At 43.8% G+C, this 19,347-nt stretch overlaps 1 protein-coding gene across 3 annotated transcripts in view; it reads left to right on the top strand.

Moving 5' to 3' along the window:
* NCF4 (neutrophil cytosolic factor 4) overlaps nt 1–19,347 on the top strand; it is a 155,536-nt gene that overhangs the window by 123,079 nt on the left and 13,110 nt on the right. For 2 of the 3 annotated variants that reach the window (XM_074271582.1, XM_074271583.1), the window contains exons 3-5: nt 12,674–12,758; nt 13,882–14,035; nt 15,442–15,512. In XM_074271582.1, coding sequence (XP_074127683.1) covers nt 12,674–12,758; nt 13,882–14,035; nt 15,442–15,512 — 310 coding nt within the window. Of the gene's footprint in view, nt 1–6,060; nt 6,394–12,673; nt 12,759–13,881; nt 14,036–15,441; nt 15,513–19,347 lie in introns of those variants that run through there. The other variant, XM_074271584.1, reaches the window with a different exon arrangement.

The raw sequence follows: 19,347 nt of genomic DNA on the forward strand, positions 1-19,347 counted from the left end.
TTTAATATATGTTTGCTTATTTATAAATTATACAATTTTATAAAATTATGTAATTATACAACTTTACTTTCTTCATCTGTAAAATGGGAATAATGATACCTTTCAAGATTGTGGTGAACTTCAAATGCTATAATATTTTAAAGCACTTAGAACAGTGCTTGGAACATAGTAGGCCCTTAATAAATGCTTGTTTCCTTCTTTCCTTGGTAGAAATTAGAAAGTTCAGAAGATAAATGAATTTCATTTATCTTAATAATAATAAAGGAAATAAAGGAATAATAAAAGAAAATAATGAAGAAATAAAGGACGATAATGTAGTGAGATGTGTAATACAGATTTCAGTGTATCCATATCTGCTCATCCTGTCTGGTCTCACCAAAAAAAAAATGACATGGGTAGGGCAGGATTCTTACCCATTACCCTCATTACCCGGAGCTCAAATTTCACCAAGGATTGCCTGCTGCAGCCATAAAGTGATATGGGAGAGTGGGTAGGTGAGAGTATGGAGTTAAGAGGGTCAGGTAGAAATTCTACCATTTCTGGGTCATTGTTATATTATAACTTTCTTAAGGATATGCTATCTAAAGCAGAAGGAGAAAGGATGAGAGATGTAGGATACTACCAACAAAGACAAGAAATACAGAGGGGAAGTGTTGAAAGATAACAGAATAAGGTAGGATGGAGTTGCCCTGGAGCCAATCACCACAAGTGGCTATTCTAGGATGTAAGATTTTAGACTTAGTACTGTAAAGGTCCTTAGAGGTCAACATTATTGTTTTACAGATGAGGAAACTGAGGCTGAGAGAATTAAAAAAAATTTTTCTCAGGGCCTTAAAGCTGGCAAGCAAAGTCCAGAGTCTTATCCACAATGCTACTTTTCCTCTAATGGATGGTTAATGTGAGGCGAGGAAGATGAAACACTCTTCCTGCTCTTTGACTGGTTGCCATTTGAGTCCATACCATGCTCATATACGGTCTTCTCCTTTGGTGATCTCTATTCCTTCTAGCTCTAACGATTCAGAAATTCTGTGACTCAGTATCCAAATTATTTCTAACTTAGCCTTGATGGAACTTAGTCTCTATAGAAGAAAGCAAGCTTAATGTAATGATCACACGGGAAAACCCATCTCGTGATTTCATGCCCATGCTACAGTTAACTGAATGACTCAGCACAGCCAGGTCCATCCAACCAACCACCTTAAGCAGATTTACCCAATTTCTTATCAAGTTAGGGGTTAGTTTCATGCTGAGAATGAGGGACTAGAAAGATATTTTTTCATGTTAACATATTCTGCCCCCTCCTGGCCAATGTAATCTTGAGGCAATTGGTTGTTCTGGCTTTATAAGACAAGAACTGGAAAAGACATCAAAAGCCCCTTCCCTTACATTTTTAGATGAAGAGTCCAGGGCCCAGAGAGATTAAGTGATATGCTCAAAGTCTTAGAATTTTACATAGCACATAGTAAGAACTGGAGTTTGAATTTATCACCTTGGATTTCAAATCCGATGCTTTTTCTAATACCTTGTACTTCATAAGTGTGAGAAGGAAATGACATGGATCCAGGTTTGGTCAATTAATTGTGAAGGAACTTGGGAGTTTCACTTGTTCTCAGTGGGGTTAATTTACTCGTTCATTTATTCAGTATGGATTTATTAAGTATCTGCTATGTACTTGCACTGTGATAGGCAACGGGGATAACAAAGATCAAAATAAAATTGTCCCTTTCTTCAAGGACCTTGAAATTCTATGGAAAAAAGATAACATAAATGATTGAAGATCAGACAATATAAAATGTATACAGACTCTATGACCTAGAAATCAATTAATCAATAAGTATTTATTAAGGATTTTTCATGTCAGTCACACATCTCAAAGAAGTAAAATAGAAAATCCCATATACACCAAAATATTTGTAGCATCATTTGGTTTGTAGTAGCAAAGAACTAGAAATAAAATACATGTTCATGAATGGAGAAATGACCATATAAATTGGGATACATGAATGTAATGCAATATTACTGTGCCACAAAAAAAACAATGCATATGATGAATATAGAGAAATATGAGAAGACTTATATGGACCAATGCAAAGGAAAAAGGTCAGAACCAAGGAATCAATAGACACATTGACCAAAACAATGTAAATGAAAGAAAAAAAAATCAAAACTGAATAGTACAATTATAATGACCAAAAAAGGATATGACATCATACCTCTCTCTTTTCTTTGCAGAAGTGAGGAATGATGAGTGTAAAATATTGTATATAATTTTGGATAATGGGTAACTTTCTAGGGAGAGTAGGAATGGGATATACTGGAATATAACGGTGACAAAAATAAAAGATATTGATAAAATTATGTGTGATACATGATTGCATATATCATTTCTTTTTATGGAGAGATATTTGTTATATGACTACAAAGGGAGAAATGATTTATGCAATGACATTTATATCATTTTGTTTATACAAAAATAAAATATCTATCATCTATTATTGAGAAAGACAGAGAAAGAAAGAGAGAGAGAGAAAGAGAGAGAGAAAGAGAGAAAAGAGAGAGAGAAAAGAGAGGAAAGGAGAGAGAGAGAGAGAGAGAGAGAGAGAGAGAGAGAGAGAGAGAAAGAGAGAAAAGAGAGAGAGAGAAGAGAGAGAGAAAGAGAGAAAAGAGAGAGAGAGAGACAGAGACTCTCCCTTTCATTTCCACTAAGGAAATGTTTTGGACACACACATTTGTTCAGTCTAACTTCTAATAAGAGGTTAGGTTTCCTTTTTCTCACGTTCTTTGTATCATATCATTCCACACCCCATTGTCCCAAGGACAATTTACTTAGATCTTAGGTTGTGACTTCTAAGTAGAACTACTCATTGTATAATATGAATCAGCAATGGAACAGGCATTTCTTTCCTACAAATGAAAGTAATATTAAATGCAAATTACAAATTACTCACAAACCTGTATTAACAGAAAGATGCGTAGTTGTGTTTGGTAAAATGTAGGATTACAGCTCTTCTCTTTTGGCTGGTGGATTTATAAACCCCATCAGCTCACAGAAACAACATGTAGGATTGATGAACAGGCATTGCTTCATATTATCTCAGCTCTGTACTGTAATCCTACCAAATCCATGTCTACTGGTCAACTAGGCCAGGACTTGGGCTTCTCTTCTTGTTGGTGGTCATCTTCTCTGATGCAAAAACTTGCTCTCCACCGGCCCTTTCCATCTTGAGGAATTGAAATCTCCAGAGCTCAAACTTCTGATGTTGCCTCATGCGTGGACAGGTCTGTCTCAACATCACTGCTCAGTCACCTACTTTGGAAAGGAAACTAAAAGCAGAAAAAGTAGCCAAAAGGTTCAAGTTTGAGTTGAGTTCCCCATTTTTGGCTGTTATTTATCATTACCCACACACACATCTCATTGAGAGCTTAGGATGCAACTCATATGCTCCCCCAGCTAGTAGGAGAAATGAAGAGTACCTGAAGACAGATCACCCCCTTAAAAGATCCATTGGTCCAGAGACTAACAGGATTTGGTTTGTTATTTCAATTTGAGTCCTTCAGTTCTGAGGCACACATGGGCAGAAGTAGTCAAGAGCATAGTGATCTCTGAAGCACCTGAGCTCACACTTCATTCATGAAGTGTCTACCCTGTGCAAGACCCAAGAGATACAAATGCATCCGGGTTTAAGAACTGACTAGTCTCTTGGATTTGTAGTTTGGAACAGGTAAGCATTCCCCTTTCAGTCGCGTGAGCAATTATGGATCCTTGGAAAGCAGAATTGAATCTTCCTGCCCTGGAGTTGTTTTAAAAAAAGACAAGGGATGGGAATGAGGAGAACCTTATGAGATGAACCAGAAAAAGACAAAGGGACAACAGGTGAAAGGAAATGGAGTAGGGCTCGGCAGCCAGCAGGGTCAAGATATACTCTTGGGATATCTTAGGCCATCATGGAGCAGAAGACTCAGCAAATTCCAAAAGATTTAATCTTCCTTCAATTTCCCTAACCAGCATTGTTTATTAAAAGGGACTACAAACATCTACTTTTTTTACAGAAAAGTTATTCTTTTCTTTTTTTTATTCCAATCCCTCATTTTATTTTTTATGTAAATCCAATATAGGTATATGTATTTACACAATTATCTTGCTGCCCAAGAAGAATCAAAAGGGAAAAAAAATGAGAGAGAAAATAAATTCAAGCAAACAACAACAAAAGAAGTGAGAATGCTATGTTATGATCTACACTCAGTTCCCATAGTCCTCTCTCTGGGGGCAGATGGTTCTCATCATCACAAGATTATTGGAACTGGCCTGATTCGAGGGACTACAAACATATTCTACTCGTTCCTTTGCCCCAGTAGTTCTTGCAGCCCTTTTCCACATTGTTTTAGCTATGATTTTGCTAAAACTGGCTATTTAAAAAACCCTTAAAATTTAAATTATTATAGAGAGTCAAAAATCTGCCAGAATATTAGGAATTTGCTTATATTGTGGTTCTGAGATTTTGTGAATAAATTCCTAACTTCTTGTTTAATATAATTTGAAAAACAGCCAGAAAAGGGGAGAAACCAGCATATTGTCCAAATGCTAAAAACCCACAACTCTAATATTTTAATAGGGATGTGGCTTATTAAGTCCCCAGGTTGGAGAAGTAGAGAGGAAAAAACAGTAGCCTCTAGGTCTACTGTACCAGTCACAACAACAGCAAAACCTAACAAAAAGTCATTGTTGTATAAAGACAAAATGGGAGGGGTTCCATCAACCCTTCAGGGCCACTAGGAGAGGGAAAGGTGTCAACATTAAAAGTACTGCAGCTGTGATGGTCCTCCCTACTGGAGGAATTGGACTCAGGTATGGAGGTCAGGGGGGTCAACTAAGTGGCTTAGGTCCATCTCTCACATTTTCTCTAAGTGTATTCTTGCCCAAATCTGAGAAGTATGAGATGGAGCCATTCCACAGTCATGCAGTACATGACTATTGACATTTCTCCCACCCTCCTTTCAAACTTCCTTTTTCCTGTCTATGGTCTCACCATCTTTTTAATTAAACAAGTTCACACCCATTGAGTCATCCTTAACTCTTTCTTCTCTCTATATTAGGGGTTCCTAATTTGGAATTCTTCAACTTTAAAGAAAAATGTAGATAATTGTATTATTATAAAATTGATTTTCTTCATAATTTTATGTATTTGATTCAAAAATATGATTTAAACCACTGTAATTCAGATCAGCATTAGCTCTCACTTACATGATTGTAATTGTCTCCTAATTATCTGCTTCCCTCTAGCCTTTCCCCACTCCAATCCATCCTCCAAGCTGCTGCCATATTGATATTCTGAAAATAAACACCTTCCCATGTCCCTCTCTATGCCTGACCTCAAAATCCCCCCAAATGGCTCCTGATTACCACTAACATAAAAAACCCCATCGTACTCCTCCTAGAGCTCCATCTCCATCTCTATATCCATGATCCCATGCAATGAAGTGTGGGTGTACAGCTGGGTGTACAAATCAGTGCAGGGTAAGAAAAGTCCCATGAGATGTGAAGAAGCTTGGGAGTAAAGGTAAAGGGTGTGATGGATTAACACATACTATTTCCCCCATCTAGTTCTTTGCATCGACCTGCCCTTTCGAGAGCTTCCTTCCTTTTCCTCCCAGGCTGAGTGCATTAGCTCTTTTAAGCCCACCATGGGAGACCAATGGGGTAGGAGCTGTGGATGCCTGGGGTTTAGGGGAGGGGCTGATAAAACGGGGGCTTGCCTCACTTTGTCCCTGATGTAAGTTTTTGCTTCCAAAACAGGCCAGGAAATAACTTCTGGGGAAAGAGTCCTGGTACCAAGAGGCCAATCCAGTCCTGCTTCAGTCACCCAAATGCTGTGTAATTTTGGATAAATATTTCTTGGCTTCAGTTTTCTTGAATGTGAGATGAGGCAGTTGGACTAAACCAGCTTTCTAGGCTGTCCCTCACAGCACAAATAATTTATGAATCTGACTGCCTGTGCAAATGCATCTGTAGTCACACTTCCTCAATTGTGGGGGGAAGGGAAGGGGGTGGTGAGGGTTTGAGGAAACCAACTTTAAAGAGGCAGGAAGGTCCCCAAAGAGCTTTAGGGCTTCTGGGATTGATAGAAAAGGTGTTAGTGCTGCTTGGAGGCAAAGAGGAGTTGATCAGAAGGAATTTCCCATCTTTCCTCTGGCTTTGGACATCCTGGGGATCCCCAGGCAGAACTACCGGGCCCTGGGGAATCCCAGAGATCACACAGACCCAGAAGGCAACTAGAGGGAAGTGAGAGGTTGGGCTCCAACTGACAGCCTGAGTCGCCCAGGCCTTTGGACCTCCAGCTTCTTTCCCTGATCATCCAAAGCCATGTCTCTGCCCAGACAGCTTCGAGAAGAGAGGTGAGTGGACACGAGTATAACCTCTGACCTTGTCCTTTGAGCAGGAGTCTCCCTTAATTCCCTGAAGGTCTTTTATAGTAAGCTTCTTCTCACTCTGGTGGGGGAAACCGATGGCAAAACTAGGAAAGAACAGGTGGAGTCAAAGCCCTTCTGCTGAATGAGGGATTCTGGTCAGTTTTCTTTAAAGATAGATAGAAACTACCTCCTGATGCGCCGATCACAGAGTTAGAAGTAGAGATTGACTTGTCTGAACTTTTTATTTGAGGAAACTGAGGCTTAAAGCAGGAAGTCCATGGTCACGTAGCCTGTAACAGGCAGACTCAGGTCTGCCATGTCAAAAGCTGGTCTTTCTGAGTCAGACTCTCAGATCTAAAGGATGGTTTACAATACTTTAAGGTTCCCTTTCCTCCCAAAAGCTCTGTGAGGTGGTGACAATGGGCAGTAATAATAGAGATAATAATATTGGCCCGGGCTTTTGGTTGCAGGACATTAAACACAGTAATTATCTCAGGAGTCTTCCCTGTCTAAATGTCATTGAACAAGGTGATGAGGCAATAACAAGAAAAATTATCCAGGGCAGCTAGGTGGCGCTGCAGAGGATAGAACACCTGCCCTGGAGTCAGGAAGAACTAAGTTCAAATCTAACCTCAGATACTTCACACTTACTAGCTGTGTGACCTTGGGCAAGTCAATTTAACCCTGACTGCTTTGCTCCCTCCACCAGAAAAGAAAAGAAAAAAAAAAAAATTAGCTAATTGATCCACAGGTACAATAGAAGGCAGACCATTAAATGTATCAGAATAATAGCAGGATTAAAATTTCTTCCATGATTATTTTTAACTGAAATCCATTTAAAAACTTTGGAAATTATTGATATTTAATAATAGTAGAGATTTATACTTTAAGGTTTGCAAAATGTTATTTAAATTAAGGCATTTATATTTTGAAGCAAAACAATGAAAAAATCATTTTCATACAGTCAGCATGACTCAAAAATAGTATTTTATGTGAAAGTGACTCTCCATTTTATAAAATTTGCTTTTTTTTAAAGTTCTACATGTTGCTTTTGAAACTGTCTTGCTAGTTGTTCTTTCTGAATTTATTTTTTATTCTCTTAGAAAAAAATCTTACAATTAACTTTTTTTTTCTATCAGAACTGCTAATCCTCACTTTCCTTCCTAATTAAAAGCTCAGAGAAAGAAAGGAAAAATGTGTTTGTAATAAATAAACACAATCAAGCAAGATGAATCCAACAGTGGCCATATCCAAAAATGTGACCCTGTACCTTGGGTCCATCCCCACCCTATTAGGTGGGTAATATTTTTTGTAATAAGCCTTCTAGAGACATGTTTGCTCATTGTTTTCATCACACTTTTTTTCTCATCCCATCTAGCCCTCAAAATGAAAAAAATTCTCTCCTCAGAATCTTTATATTTTCTCACTAACCTTCAAAGACATTGTAATTCTAAGTTATTCCTATTTCTCTTCTCCTGATTAAAGTGTTATCACTACATTTTAATAGCTCTTTCTAATTCACTCAAATACATCTTTCTTTCTAGATTACTCTGGACACTTATATTTGTATTTCAAAATTCCTCATCAGCTCTCATTTTTTTTATCAAAAAATTCTTCAAATTTCTCTATTCCCTTGATCTTACATTCCCAATAAACTCAGAGGATTATACTCAGTTTTGCAAGATATGTCATTCTTTGTTGTAATCCTAAATCTTTTGTCATTTAGAATACTATATTCCAAGATCCCCTCTGATTTTTGCAGATGCTGTCATGTTTTGTGTGATCCTGTAGTTCCTTGATTCTTGAACTGCTTTCCTCTCCCCTCCATACATGCTTGAAATATTTTTTCTTTGACATAGGAACTCTGGATTTTGTCTCTAACATTCCTGGAAGTTTTTCTTCTGGGACTCTTTTCAGGAGATTCTTTCTTTTTCCTTTGCTCTGAGGTGAAATCAGCTACTGTAGTTTCTTCTGATTCCTTCGTGATTGTCTGGTCTAGTCCGAACTTCGGGATTTTGCTGAAGTGGTTATGGGAAAGCTATCTTCCATTCAGCTGGTTATCTTCTCTGGAAGTCTTCAAAGCACTTTTTGGATGCATTATTTCATTTGAAAATCATATCCATATTGTGACTTTGTTTCCCGCCTTTTACAGTTGAGAAAACTGAGCTGAGATTCAGAATCAAAGAATCTGGCTTTGAATCTTTCCTCTTCCCCATTCTACACTTGAAGCAAATCATTTCTCTTCTCTGGGCCTTAGTTTCCTTACCTGAATAAAAGACTATAGGACTACAGTGCCTTTCGTTCTAAATCTGTGACTTAGGATTTATACAGCAAGGGTGATATTACCATCTATTCTGTCTGTTTTGTGAGAACACACATAGACTTATGTCTATCAAGCACACATTTCCAAAGCTGTGGGGGCTCTTTTGGGTACTGGAAAGAAGACAGGGTGACTACTTTTATGGGACTTACAGTCTACTTGAAGGAAAGCAAACAAGACATTCACACTTGGAATGAAATAATTGCTGAACTACTCAATAGTGGCTACAAGGACAAGGAAAAGATTGGAGGAAGGGGAGTTGGCTCCCTGGAAGGGAATAGATTTGATCTTTTAAGCACCAAATTCATTGGTCTTTGGGAACATTCCCTTCTTTCAAGGTCCCTCTTCCTTCTTGATTTGTCTGGTATGGAAAGAGCTCTAAATAATGAGCACAACAGGGTCCATGTGATCTTGGGCAAGTCATTGCAACTCTCTGAACCTCCACTTTTTCATTTGTTCTATAAGGAAGTGACCTCTAAGGACCCTTCAACATCACAAGTCTAGGAGTCTGGTATTCTCATTGGACAAGAAAACCATATTTGAGTAAATGAAAGCATGGATTTATTAAGTGCTTCCTATTCTTTGAGTACTCTGCTAAGAACTGGATAGACAAATAAAAAGCAGGGCTGTTCTTGCCCTTGAGGAGCTTATATTCTATTAAGAAGAGACGCATAGGGGCAGCTAGGTGGCGCAGGGGATAGAGCACCAGCCCTGAAGTCAGGAGGACTAGAGTTCAAATCTGGTCTCAGACACTTAACACTTCCTACCTGTGTGACCCTGGGCAAGTCACTTAACCCCAGCCTAAAAAAAAAAGAAGAAGAAGAAGAAGAGAAGCATAAAGAAAAGTGGTGGCTAGGGAGGGATATTGTGGTGAGGAAAATTAGAGATGGGGAGGGGGCCATGGGAGCATAGATTCTCATGCACACTCGCACACAGGCTTTGGGAATCAAAGTTCATTTGGTCAAAGAAGCACAACATATGCTTTTTCAAAGAAGTGAACCTTTGTTTTCTACTGGGTGACCGTGGGAGTTGTCCAAGTCAGGGAACCACTTTGCTTTTGTGGGAAGACAGACCTGTCTCTCAAATGTAATATTCTAGAAGAGGAGCTGCTTCCTGTGGACGGGAGAGATGCAGCTCTGGGATGGAGCTCTGACACTGAACAACTTGGTGATTCCAGGCGGATGGCTTACCCACTCTGACTCTCACAAAATTAGAAACTAGAAGGGAGTTCAGGGGCCACCCAGCATGCACTGATCACCTCATCTCCACAATGGGTTTTCTTAAGGAAGAGAAGCAGTGGGGTTGATAGAGAGCTGGTTTTGGACTGAGGAAGACCGGGGTTCAAGACCAACCTCTGACAAACTTTTAATGTCTGCTTGGGCAAGCCACTTATCCTTTGAGTTTCCTTAAATATAAAGTAAGGAGATGAGATCTAACTGGCTCCACCATCCCTTCTAAGCCTAGATCTCTGGTCCTAGGACTGTGGGCAAATCATTGGACTTCTCAGAGTTCTAGATAACTCTTAGGATCCAAAATGGCATAGCAGGAGCTGATCTGTTTTGGTAGAGGGATTGTCCTAGGTGAGAGAAACCCCCCTCCCTTACCCCTTCCTTCACTAATGAAAGCAGAGATTTGGACCAAAGAATCTTCTTCCTCTTCCTCCCCTCCTTTTCCTCTTTTTCTGTCCTCCTCTTTGCTCTTCTTCCTCCTCTTCTTCTTTTTCTCCTTCTCCTCCTCTACCTCCTTCTCCTTTTTCCTTCTCTTCCTCTTCCTCTTCCTCCTCCTTTACCTCTTCCTCTTTTTCCTCCTTCTTTCCTCTTCTTCTTATTTTCCTCCTCTTTTTTATTTCTTTTTCTCCTCTTCCTCCTTCTCCTTCTCCTCCTCTTCTTCTTTCTCCTCTTCCTTCTCCTCCTCCTTTCACATTTTTTTTTCAGAGTACTTTCTTCATGATCACCTTGCTATTTCAGGGCTTCTGCATATCACCTCCTACCTACATTTACACTTTTTTCACATCACTGCCATTCACATATTTTCCCTCCCAGCCTGACTTGCTGCTCCCCAGACTTGGCAATCCACTTCCCTCTTCCATACCTTTGCCAGATCAAGCCCCACTCCTGGGGTGCCCTTCCTTCTTCCCTCCACCTCGTAGTCCCAGTGTTTCCTTTGAGTTCAGGTGACTTTTCTCCATTCTGATTTCTTAGGTCCTCAGTTATTACTGTTCTGTCTCTCCTCAGACAGTCCTAGAACATTTTGTCAGATACTTACCCCCCTCTTTCACTGAATATTTTATATTGAACTTCTCTGGGTGTAAATGTTAGAGTTCCTCAGTAAAATGTAAGCTTTTAATGAATAGGACTGGCTTTGTTTTTGTCTCCTTAATCCCTGGCACTTTCCATATGTTAGGTCTGTGCTAAAAACTGTGGAATAGTACCACGAGGCAGGTAGTATAGCTATTGTCCCCATCGTATAGACATGGAAACTGAGGTGCATTGTTCCATCAGGGTGGCAAAGCCAGTATGTGTCAAAGCTGAACCAAACCCAGGTCCTCTCCTTACTCCAAGCAAAAAGCTCTTCATACTTAGGAGATTGTTGTTGTTTGTCCTTTGTTCTCTGGGAGGATCATGACATCAGGAAGGGGATGCCATGGCATGCAAGTAAATTGGATGTAATTGAGGGAGGGCTGTGTACCATCACCTGCCTCACTTTCCCCTTCAGAGCCATCTGAGTCTAATGGCCAGATATAGATCAGAAGTTGGCCCTGAAGGCAATGGGAGATCTTGGTCTTTTTAAGCTAAAAGCTCTCAGTTTGAGCGTAAGCTACAGCGTTCCAGGGAATCCCTCTTCATCCAGAAACAGAGCACCCCAAAGGTGCAGTGGTTTGAAATTTCATTCCCGTACAATGAACATTGATCTTTATAATGACAATTCTCATGCTGTGCAAGATTCTGAAAGGCCTCCTAAATCAGAAAGAAAAATTCAATTACATTCAATGGAATTTAGTATTAAAGAATTATTATTAATGCAATTGAATTTTTAACCAGAAAATTCAATTAACCACAATATGACCTTTCTGGACTTTGGTTTCTATAATCAGAGGAAGCTGGATTAGATGCTCTCTAAGGTCCCTTCCATTTCTGACATTTTCATTTTCTAAACTGCCTTCCAGCTCTGACCATCCCTGTTCAAAGTCTCCTTCCAGCTCTGACACCCCCTGTTCTAGGCTCCCTCCCAGCTCTGACCTCCCCTGTTCTAAGCTCCCTCCCGGCCCTGACACCCCCTGTCCCAACATTCTCTGTTAGAAAAGCTCCCCCCAACAGTACTAGTCCATAATTCTAATAAATTATAGATTCAATGAGCATCATTCCCTTGATTACTTCTGGCTCCTAACATAGCCAACTGTGCACCCGTTGTTATCTGCCTGTTGTTGCCCTTATCCTTGTAACTTTCAGAACATCTACACACAGTAGGTACCTAGAAAATGCTTCCTGAATGGGTGCGGGTCTCTGGGTGTTTATGATCCCGCAGTCAGGGTCCTCTGAGGGTCCTTGCTGTGATGACTTGATGACCTTCTCTTCCTTTTTTTTTTATTTTAATGAAAGCTTTTTTATTTGCAAAACCTATGCTTGGATAACTTTTCAACATTGACCCTTGCAAAACCTTGTGTTCCAATTTCCCCCTCCCCTACATGGCAAGTAATCCACTATATATTAAACATGGTAAACATATATGTTAAATCCACTATATGCATATGTATTTATACAATTATTTAGCTGCACCCGAAAAATCTCAGCCAGAGAGGATGATGGGAACTGAGTCTGATCACAACACAGCATTTTCACCCTCTGGTTGAGACGGCTCTCTCCAGCACAAGCCAGGGGAGCCGGCCTGAAGCCTGTCGCTGTTGAAGAGAGCCTCGCCGATGACCTTTCCCTTTTGCTTTCTCAGTGACTTCGACCAGCTCCCGGACGATGTGCCCGTCTCAGCCAACATCGCTGACATCGAGGAGAAGAGGGGCTTCACCAGCCACTTCGTAAGAGAGACCCTTGGACTCTGGAGGGAGCATGCAGCCTGCTGGGGGGGGAGGGGGGAGGGGGGAGGGGGACCGGCTCCTGGTCGCCTGTGGCCCTCTGCTCTCAGAGCCTCTTTCAGGCCCTGAGGAGGTGTAGGATATCCTCCCTTTTGCCTTGACCCCCGCTCAAACCCAGCTTTCCCTTCCAGCCCCCCCTTCCCCCGCCCCTCTGCGTCCTGGGGATGAAGGAAGCTCCTCTGAGGCTCGTCAAAGAAAGCTAAGATACTGAGGACCGATAATGGCTCCACGCCATCCTCTCCTTGGAAACCATAGATTTAAGAGGCTAAGAGTAGGGGCTGGCCCATCTATCCTTATTGGCAAAAGAGGAGCTGAATCTCAGAGAAGGGCAGTCACTTTTCTAAGGTCACACAGCAAAGGGCACGGAGAGAATTCGAATCCACGCCCCGACGCTGAATCCAGACTCCACGTTGCCATGACTGACAGGTCCGCGGGTGAGAAGGCAGCTCAGACCTAGACTAGAGGAGTTCAGATGCAGGACCGGGATTGTGGGGAAAGAAGTGTTAATTAACCAAGAGCAAGCGCTGAGACCGGCACCGGCGGGCGGCCTGGCAGAGGCCCCGCCAAGCGTATGCAGAATAAACGTAGAGACGTAAGGTGATGCACGGCTGGGGAGGCGATACGGAAAGTTAATGTAGAAGATGGGACTTGAACCGAGGAAAAAGAGGTGCCAAAAACTGAGGAGGAAGGGCGTTCCAGGCAGGGGGAGAGAAGCAAAGGTGTGGTGGTGGGAAATTCAGTATCTGTATCACCGACACAAAGAAGGGCAATTTGGTCCGGGGCCTTACTCCCCCTCCCCCCTCCCATGGAATCACAGAATTTACCCATCCACGTGAGAGCCTGAGGCAGGAGAAAGAACTACGAGTTTGGGATCGGCTGCATTTCCGGTGCGACCTTGGGCAAAGAGCTTTCCCTCTCTGGGCCCCCGTTTTTTTAACCATAAAATGAAGAGGTTTTCTCATTTTTCTGAGCTCTCCTTTCTTCAGCCCCCAGACCCTCTTTAAGCTTTCTCTACTCTCTCTCCTGTGACCTCTGAACCGACCTCTGCGCCTTTGTCTTCCCTCAGGTGTTTGTCATTGAGGTGAAGACCAAAGGGGGAGTCAAGTACCTCATTTACCGCCGGTATCGCCAATTCTACGCCCTACATACGCAACTGGAGGAGAGGTTTGGGCCTGAGAGCAAGACCGCCCCCTTTGCCTGCACCCTCCCTACGCTGCCAGGTAGGCTCCGCCCCCTTCGCCTCCACCCGTCCTTACACTGGCAGGTAGGCTCCGCCCCTTTTGTCTGCACCCCTCCTTACACTGGCAGCTAGGCTCCGCCTCTTTTTTCTGCACTCTCCCTACACTGCCAGCTAGGCTCCTCCCCTTTTGTCTGCACTCTCCCTACACTGGCAGCTAGGCTCCTCCCCTTTTGTCTGCACTCTCCTTACACTGGCAGCTAGGCTCCGCCTCTTTTGTCTGCACCCTCCTTACACTGGCAGCTAGGCTCCGCCTCTTTTGTCTGCACCCTCCTTACACTGGCAGCTAGGCTCCTCCTCTTTTTTCTGCACTCTTCCTACACTGGCAGCTAGGCTCCTCCCCTTTTGTCTGCACTCTCCCTACACTGGCAGCTAGGCTCCGCCTCTTTTGTCTGCACCCTCCTTACACTGGCAGCTAGGCTCCGCCTCTTTTGTCTGCACCCTCCTTACACTGGCAGCTAGGCTCCTCCTCTTTTTTCTGCACTCTTCCTACACTGGCAGCTAGGCTCCTCCCCTTTTGTCTGCACTCTCCCTACACTGGCAGCTAGGCTCCGCCCCTTTGATTACTCGCTCTCTACAAAGGCAGATGAGCACTGACTGCTTTCCGTCTACCTTAGTGGTCCGGTCCTCCTGACTTCAGGGAGGTGCGCCGCCCGCTGCGCCCCCTGGCGGCCCCTGCTGTCCCTTCTGTGATAAAGCTGCTCTGCAGCCTGGGCAGAGCCCTCTTTGGGGCCTGTTTCTCCAGTGCAAAGCCAGCGGGCCAGCGCCGGGCTCTGTTTTCTGGGTTTCTGAGTCAGACGGTTTTTAAAACGCTACTGAGGGGCAGCTAGATTGGGCCGTGGCTAGAGGGCTGACCCTGAGCTCAAATCCCCCTCGGACCCTTAACGGTCCTGGCTGTGTGACTCTGGGCAAGTCACTTAACCCCAGCCTCAGGGAAAGAGAATAAACAAATAAATAAAGACGCTATGGAATCTGTTTTTAATGGTCTATAGTTCCAGTCCCTGCGCCCACACAAAGCAGGACGCTGTCTGTAACGCAGAAATGGGTAAAACAGCCCGCGCGATGGCCGCCCGACTGTGTGTCCCGCGCCCCGCCCCCGCGGCCCACCACCTTTTCTGTGGGAGGCGGCCTGCGTCCTCGGAGACCAGGGTGACCACAGAGCTCTGAGGGCTTCTCCTCCTCCCCGCGGTCCGGCGCTGCCCTCCTCAGTCTGCCCCCCCCCCCCGCCCCCGTGCTCGTTGCCCCCCGGGAGGTCTTTACCCGCCCCGTATTTAAGTGTATGAAGTAGGGGCCCTGACCAAGCCTTTCCTGAGAGCGAGCCGCACTCCGCGGCCCCAGTCAGCCCCCCACGCGGGACAGCCCCGCTTCTGACGCCCCTGCTCTCCACAGCCAAGGTCTACGTGGGCGCCAAGCGGGAGATCGCCGAGAGCCGGATCCCAGCCCTCAACTACTACATGAAGGTACCTGGGGGCCCCGGACCCCCACCCCCCGCCTGCCCCTGCGCGGGGGAGGGGAAGCGTCCTGTCAAATCCCGGGGCCTGTCCGAGCCCTCAGTGAGGCGGTGGGGACGCGGGCAGAGAATCCTGCGCTCTGTGTCACTTGAGGGAGTGGTGGAGGGAATGCTTCCCTCTCTCTGCCTCTCTCTGTGTCTCTGTCTCTGTCTCTCCCTCCTTCCCTTCTCCGTCTGTGTCTTTCCTCCTCTCTCTCACTAACTCTGTCTCTCTCTGTCTCTCTCTCTCTCTGTCTCTGTCTCTCTGTGTCTCTGTGTCTCTGTCTCTCTCCCTGTGTGTGTCGCTGTCTCTCTGTCTCTGTCTCTGTCTCTGTCTCTGTCTCTGTCTCTCTCTCTCTCTCTCTCTCTCTCTCTCTGTCTCTCTCTGTCTCTCTCTGTCTCTCTCTGTGTGTCTTCTGTGTCTCTTTCTCTCTCTCTCTCTCTCTCTCTCTCTCTCTCTCTCTCTCTCTCTCTCTCTCTCTCCTCTCTCTCTCTCTCTCTCTCTCTCTCTCTCTCTCTCTCTCTCTCTCTCTCTCTTTCTCTCTCTCTCTGTCTCTGTCTCTGTCTCTCTGTCTCTCTCTCTCTGTCTCTGTCTCTCTCTGTCTCTCTCTGTCTCTCTCTCTGTCTCTCTCTGTCTCTGTCTCTGTCTCTCTCTGTGTGTCTCTGTGTCTCTTTCTCTCTCTATTGGGAGGAAATGCTAGTAACTAAGAATGGTCAGCAGAGGCTGCTGTAGGAGGTGGCCCTGGCTGGAACCCTGAGTGAGACGGAGGATTCTAATGGGAGGAAGGAAAAAGAGATTGCGCGGCAGCCATCAGGGAACAGCCTGAGCATTAGCCTGAAGGTAGGAGACGCTAAGTTTATGAAACTGCGCACAAAAAACCAGGTGTACTAGCATGCGAAGAGCACGTGAAGGGGATAACATGGAGTAATTCCGGAAGGGTAGACTGGTGCTGGACTGAAGGGGCTTTAAATAACTACAGCAATAGTCATTTAAAACCTCTAAAGAGCATTGTAAAGTTCACAAAGTGTTTCTCTTGTTGGCAACTATCCTCCAGAGTAGGTACTATTATTAGCTCCATTTTACAGATGAGGAAACTGAGGCAGATAGTGGGTAACTTTCTCATGCTTATAAGGTAATAGTCAGGATCTGAATGCAAATCTTGACTTTGAGTCCAAAACTACCCCTTGCACCACCTAGTAAATGGCAAGCAGAGGATGTTCATGTTTAACCCTAAAGTCCAAAGGGAGCCCCTTAAGGTTCTTGAAGAGGAGAGTGACTTACATTTTAGGAAAATCTCTTTGACCACTGGGTGGAAGATGAATTGGAGCGTGGAAATCAAAGAGGAAGCTATTGCAGTGGTCCAGGCTAGAAGTGAGGAGAGCCTGAGCTGGAACGGTCACCATGTAAATGAAGAGAAGGGCACAGATAGGCAGCTGGCTGGCAGAGTAGATTTAAAGGCAGATAGACCCGAGTTCACATTTTGCCTCAGATACCAGTTGTGTGGCCCTGGATACTTTGCATAATCTCTCTTCGCCTCAGTTTCCTTATCTGTAAAATGGGGAGATAGTAGCTCCAATTTCCCCAGGTTGTTGAGAGATGAGCCGAAATGTCATGTCACATACTCTGCCGACTACAGAGTGCTCAGCTCTCCTTAGATAGCAAATGCTAGTTCTCATAATTATCATTATTAGGACTGACAATCCTTGGCAGCTAATAAGATGCATCAGGGTGAGGAAAAGGGCAGAGTCAGAGATGACTTTGAGGTGATGTACCTGGGAGCCTGGGAGAACAGTTTAGAAGAAGAGAAGGGAAGTTTTCTTCACAGTGACCTCAGGAGGAACACCTGCAATATGGGATTTTTTTCTTTTCATTGAACTTCATTTTTAAAAAATACAATTGACATTATATCACCTAGTTTTTCTTTCAGTCCAAATCTGAAGGACTTGTTAGTATAAGGCCATAGATGAGAAAAGGGTGGGAATCAGTTGGAAATCAGACCCTCAAGGATGTGGGCTAGAGAAGGAGGATTTGGGGGATCCCATCCTGGCGCGTACGCCAACTTTGGAGACAAAAATGATACAAGGGAACGGACAGCTTTGGAGAAGAAAATGGCCAGAGAAGAAAGAAAGGCAGACTTTAGGGACCTTCTCAACTCTTAACAATGAAGATGGCAGAGCTGCATTAGGAGTTTCGACAATTAAGGCAAATGTGATTGAGGGTCGGGGTGTCAGGCTACCCTGTCATGAGAAGCCAGAGTAGGCCCTCATATCTAAATTTAAAAGGAACCTCAGAGACCTCTGATCTATCTCCCTTGATTTATAGATGAGGAAAGTGAGGGCCATGAAAATAAAGTGATTTTTCAAATCCCTCAGCTATTAAATGTCAGAAACATAAATCTTACTGGCCCTACCATCAAGGGTGTTTCCACAGTAGCAGGTTTTTGTCTATATAACAGCCCAGAGCTTGAGCGTACATGTTTTCTCAGTCCTACTGCAGCCAAATTCAGAGAGACTCATCATGAGATTGGCCATGGATTGGGGGTGAGGGGTGAACATTTCAACCATGATAGCTCGGAGACCAACCGCTGCCAAGTGTTAGGCAAGTTGTGATCAGAGCCACCAGAGGGGAGAGAATTTTTATCCCTCAAATCACAGATCCTAGAAAAATTAAGTAAAAATTCCTTCTAATACACCCGCCATCATTTCCTCTTATTCGTCCACGTAGAGGTGATTTTCTGGCTTCACGTCCCAGGGTCGTGCTGATTAGCATAGTTTGAAGCCTGTGGAAATAATGAAAAAGAAGGAAACCACTAAGAGATCCAAAGAGACTCTGATCTGCTGTAAGCCTGAAGGAGGAAGCCCCACTGCCCACCCCCTCAGCGCCATAATGAGAAGGTTTTCTGATGATTTGCTCAAAGACCATTCTCCTCCATCAGGAGGGGCTGATGGGAGCAGTCCTTCTATCACCTCCCGTTTTCTCCCCTAGTAAAAGTGGCCAAGGCAGCCTCTTATTTCTGACTCCATGCAATTAGTGCCAGAAAAAATCACCTGCCTGCCCAGAGTTTGGGCATTTGTCTATTTCCAGCCACCTCCCAAATATTGGTTAAGTGTCTGTGACCCACTGCTCCAGCTCCAATCTCAGGCCCAAAGATAAACAGAGGATGAGGATGGCTCACTCACAAAGACATTAATATCATGGAATAGTAGAGCCCGGACAATGCAGAGGAGGGGGAGGATGTGAGGTTGAATCCTTGAAGTCATATCTCTCCTCTGGTTCTCAGTTTTCCCATCTGTAAAATGGGAGAGCCATACTGACCTGCCTCACGGTCCTTTCTTGTTCTGGACCTATGATCCTAGAGAGGGAAGGGGTTTTGGCCAAAGCCCCACAATTAGTGAATCACAATTTGTCATCTAGCATTTATTAAGCACTTACTGTGTGCTGGGAGTTATATTAAGTGCTGGAGTTTAAGAAAGGCTCTTAAGCTCACAGTTTAGTGGGAAAAACATGCCAACAACTGTGTGCAAACAAGAGGTAGACAGGATAAATGGGAGGTAATCAGGAGTGGGAAGGCATCAAAATAGCAGTCTGCTAGGAAGAAAAACCAGAAAAATCACTCTCTCTATCTCTGTCTCTCTCTCTGTCTCTGTGTGTGTTTCTGTCTCTCCTTCTTCTTTCTCTCCTCCTCCTCTTCCCCTCTTTCTCTCTCTAGATATCTTTTTTCTCTGTCTGTCTGTCTGTCTGTCTCTCCCTTCTTCTTTCTCTCCTCCTCTTCTTCCCCTCTTTCTCTCTCTAGATATCTTTTTTC

This window comes from Sminthopsis crassicaudata, chromosome 5 (assembly GCF_048593235.1).
Source record: "Sminthopsis crassicaudata isolate SCR6 chromosome 5, ASM4859323v1, whole genome shotgun sequence".
In the NCBI taxonomy this organism is placed as follows: domain Eukaryota; kingdom Metazoa; phylum Chordata; class Mammalia; order Dasyuromorphia; family Dasyuridae; genus Sminthopsis; species Sminthopsis crassicaudata.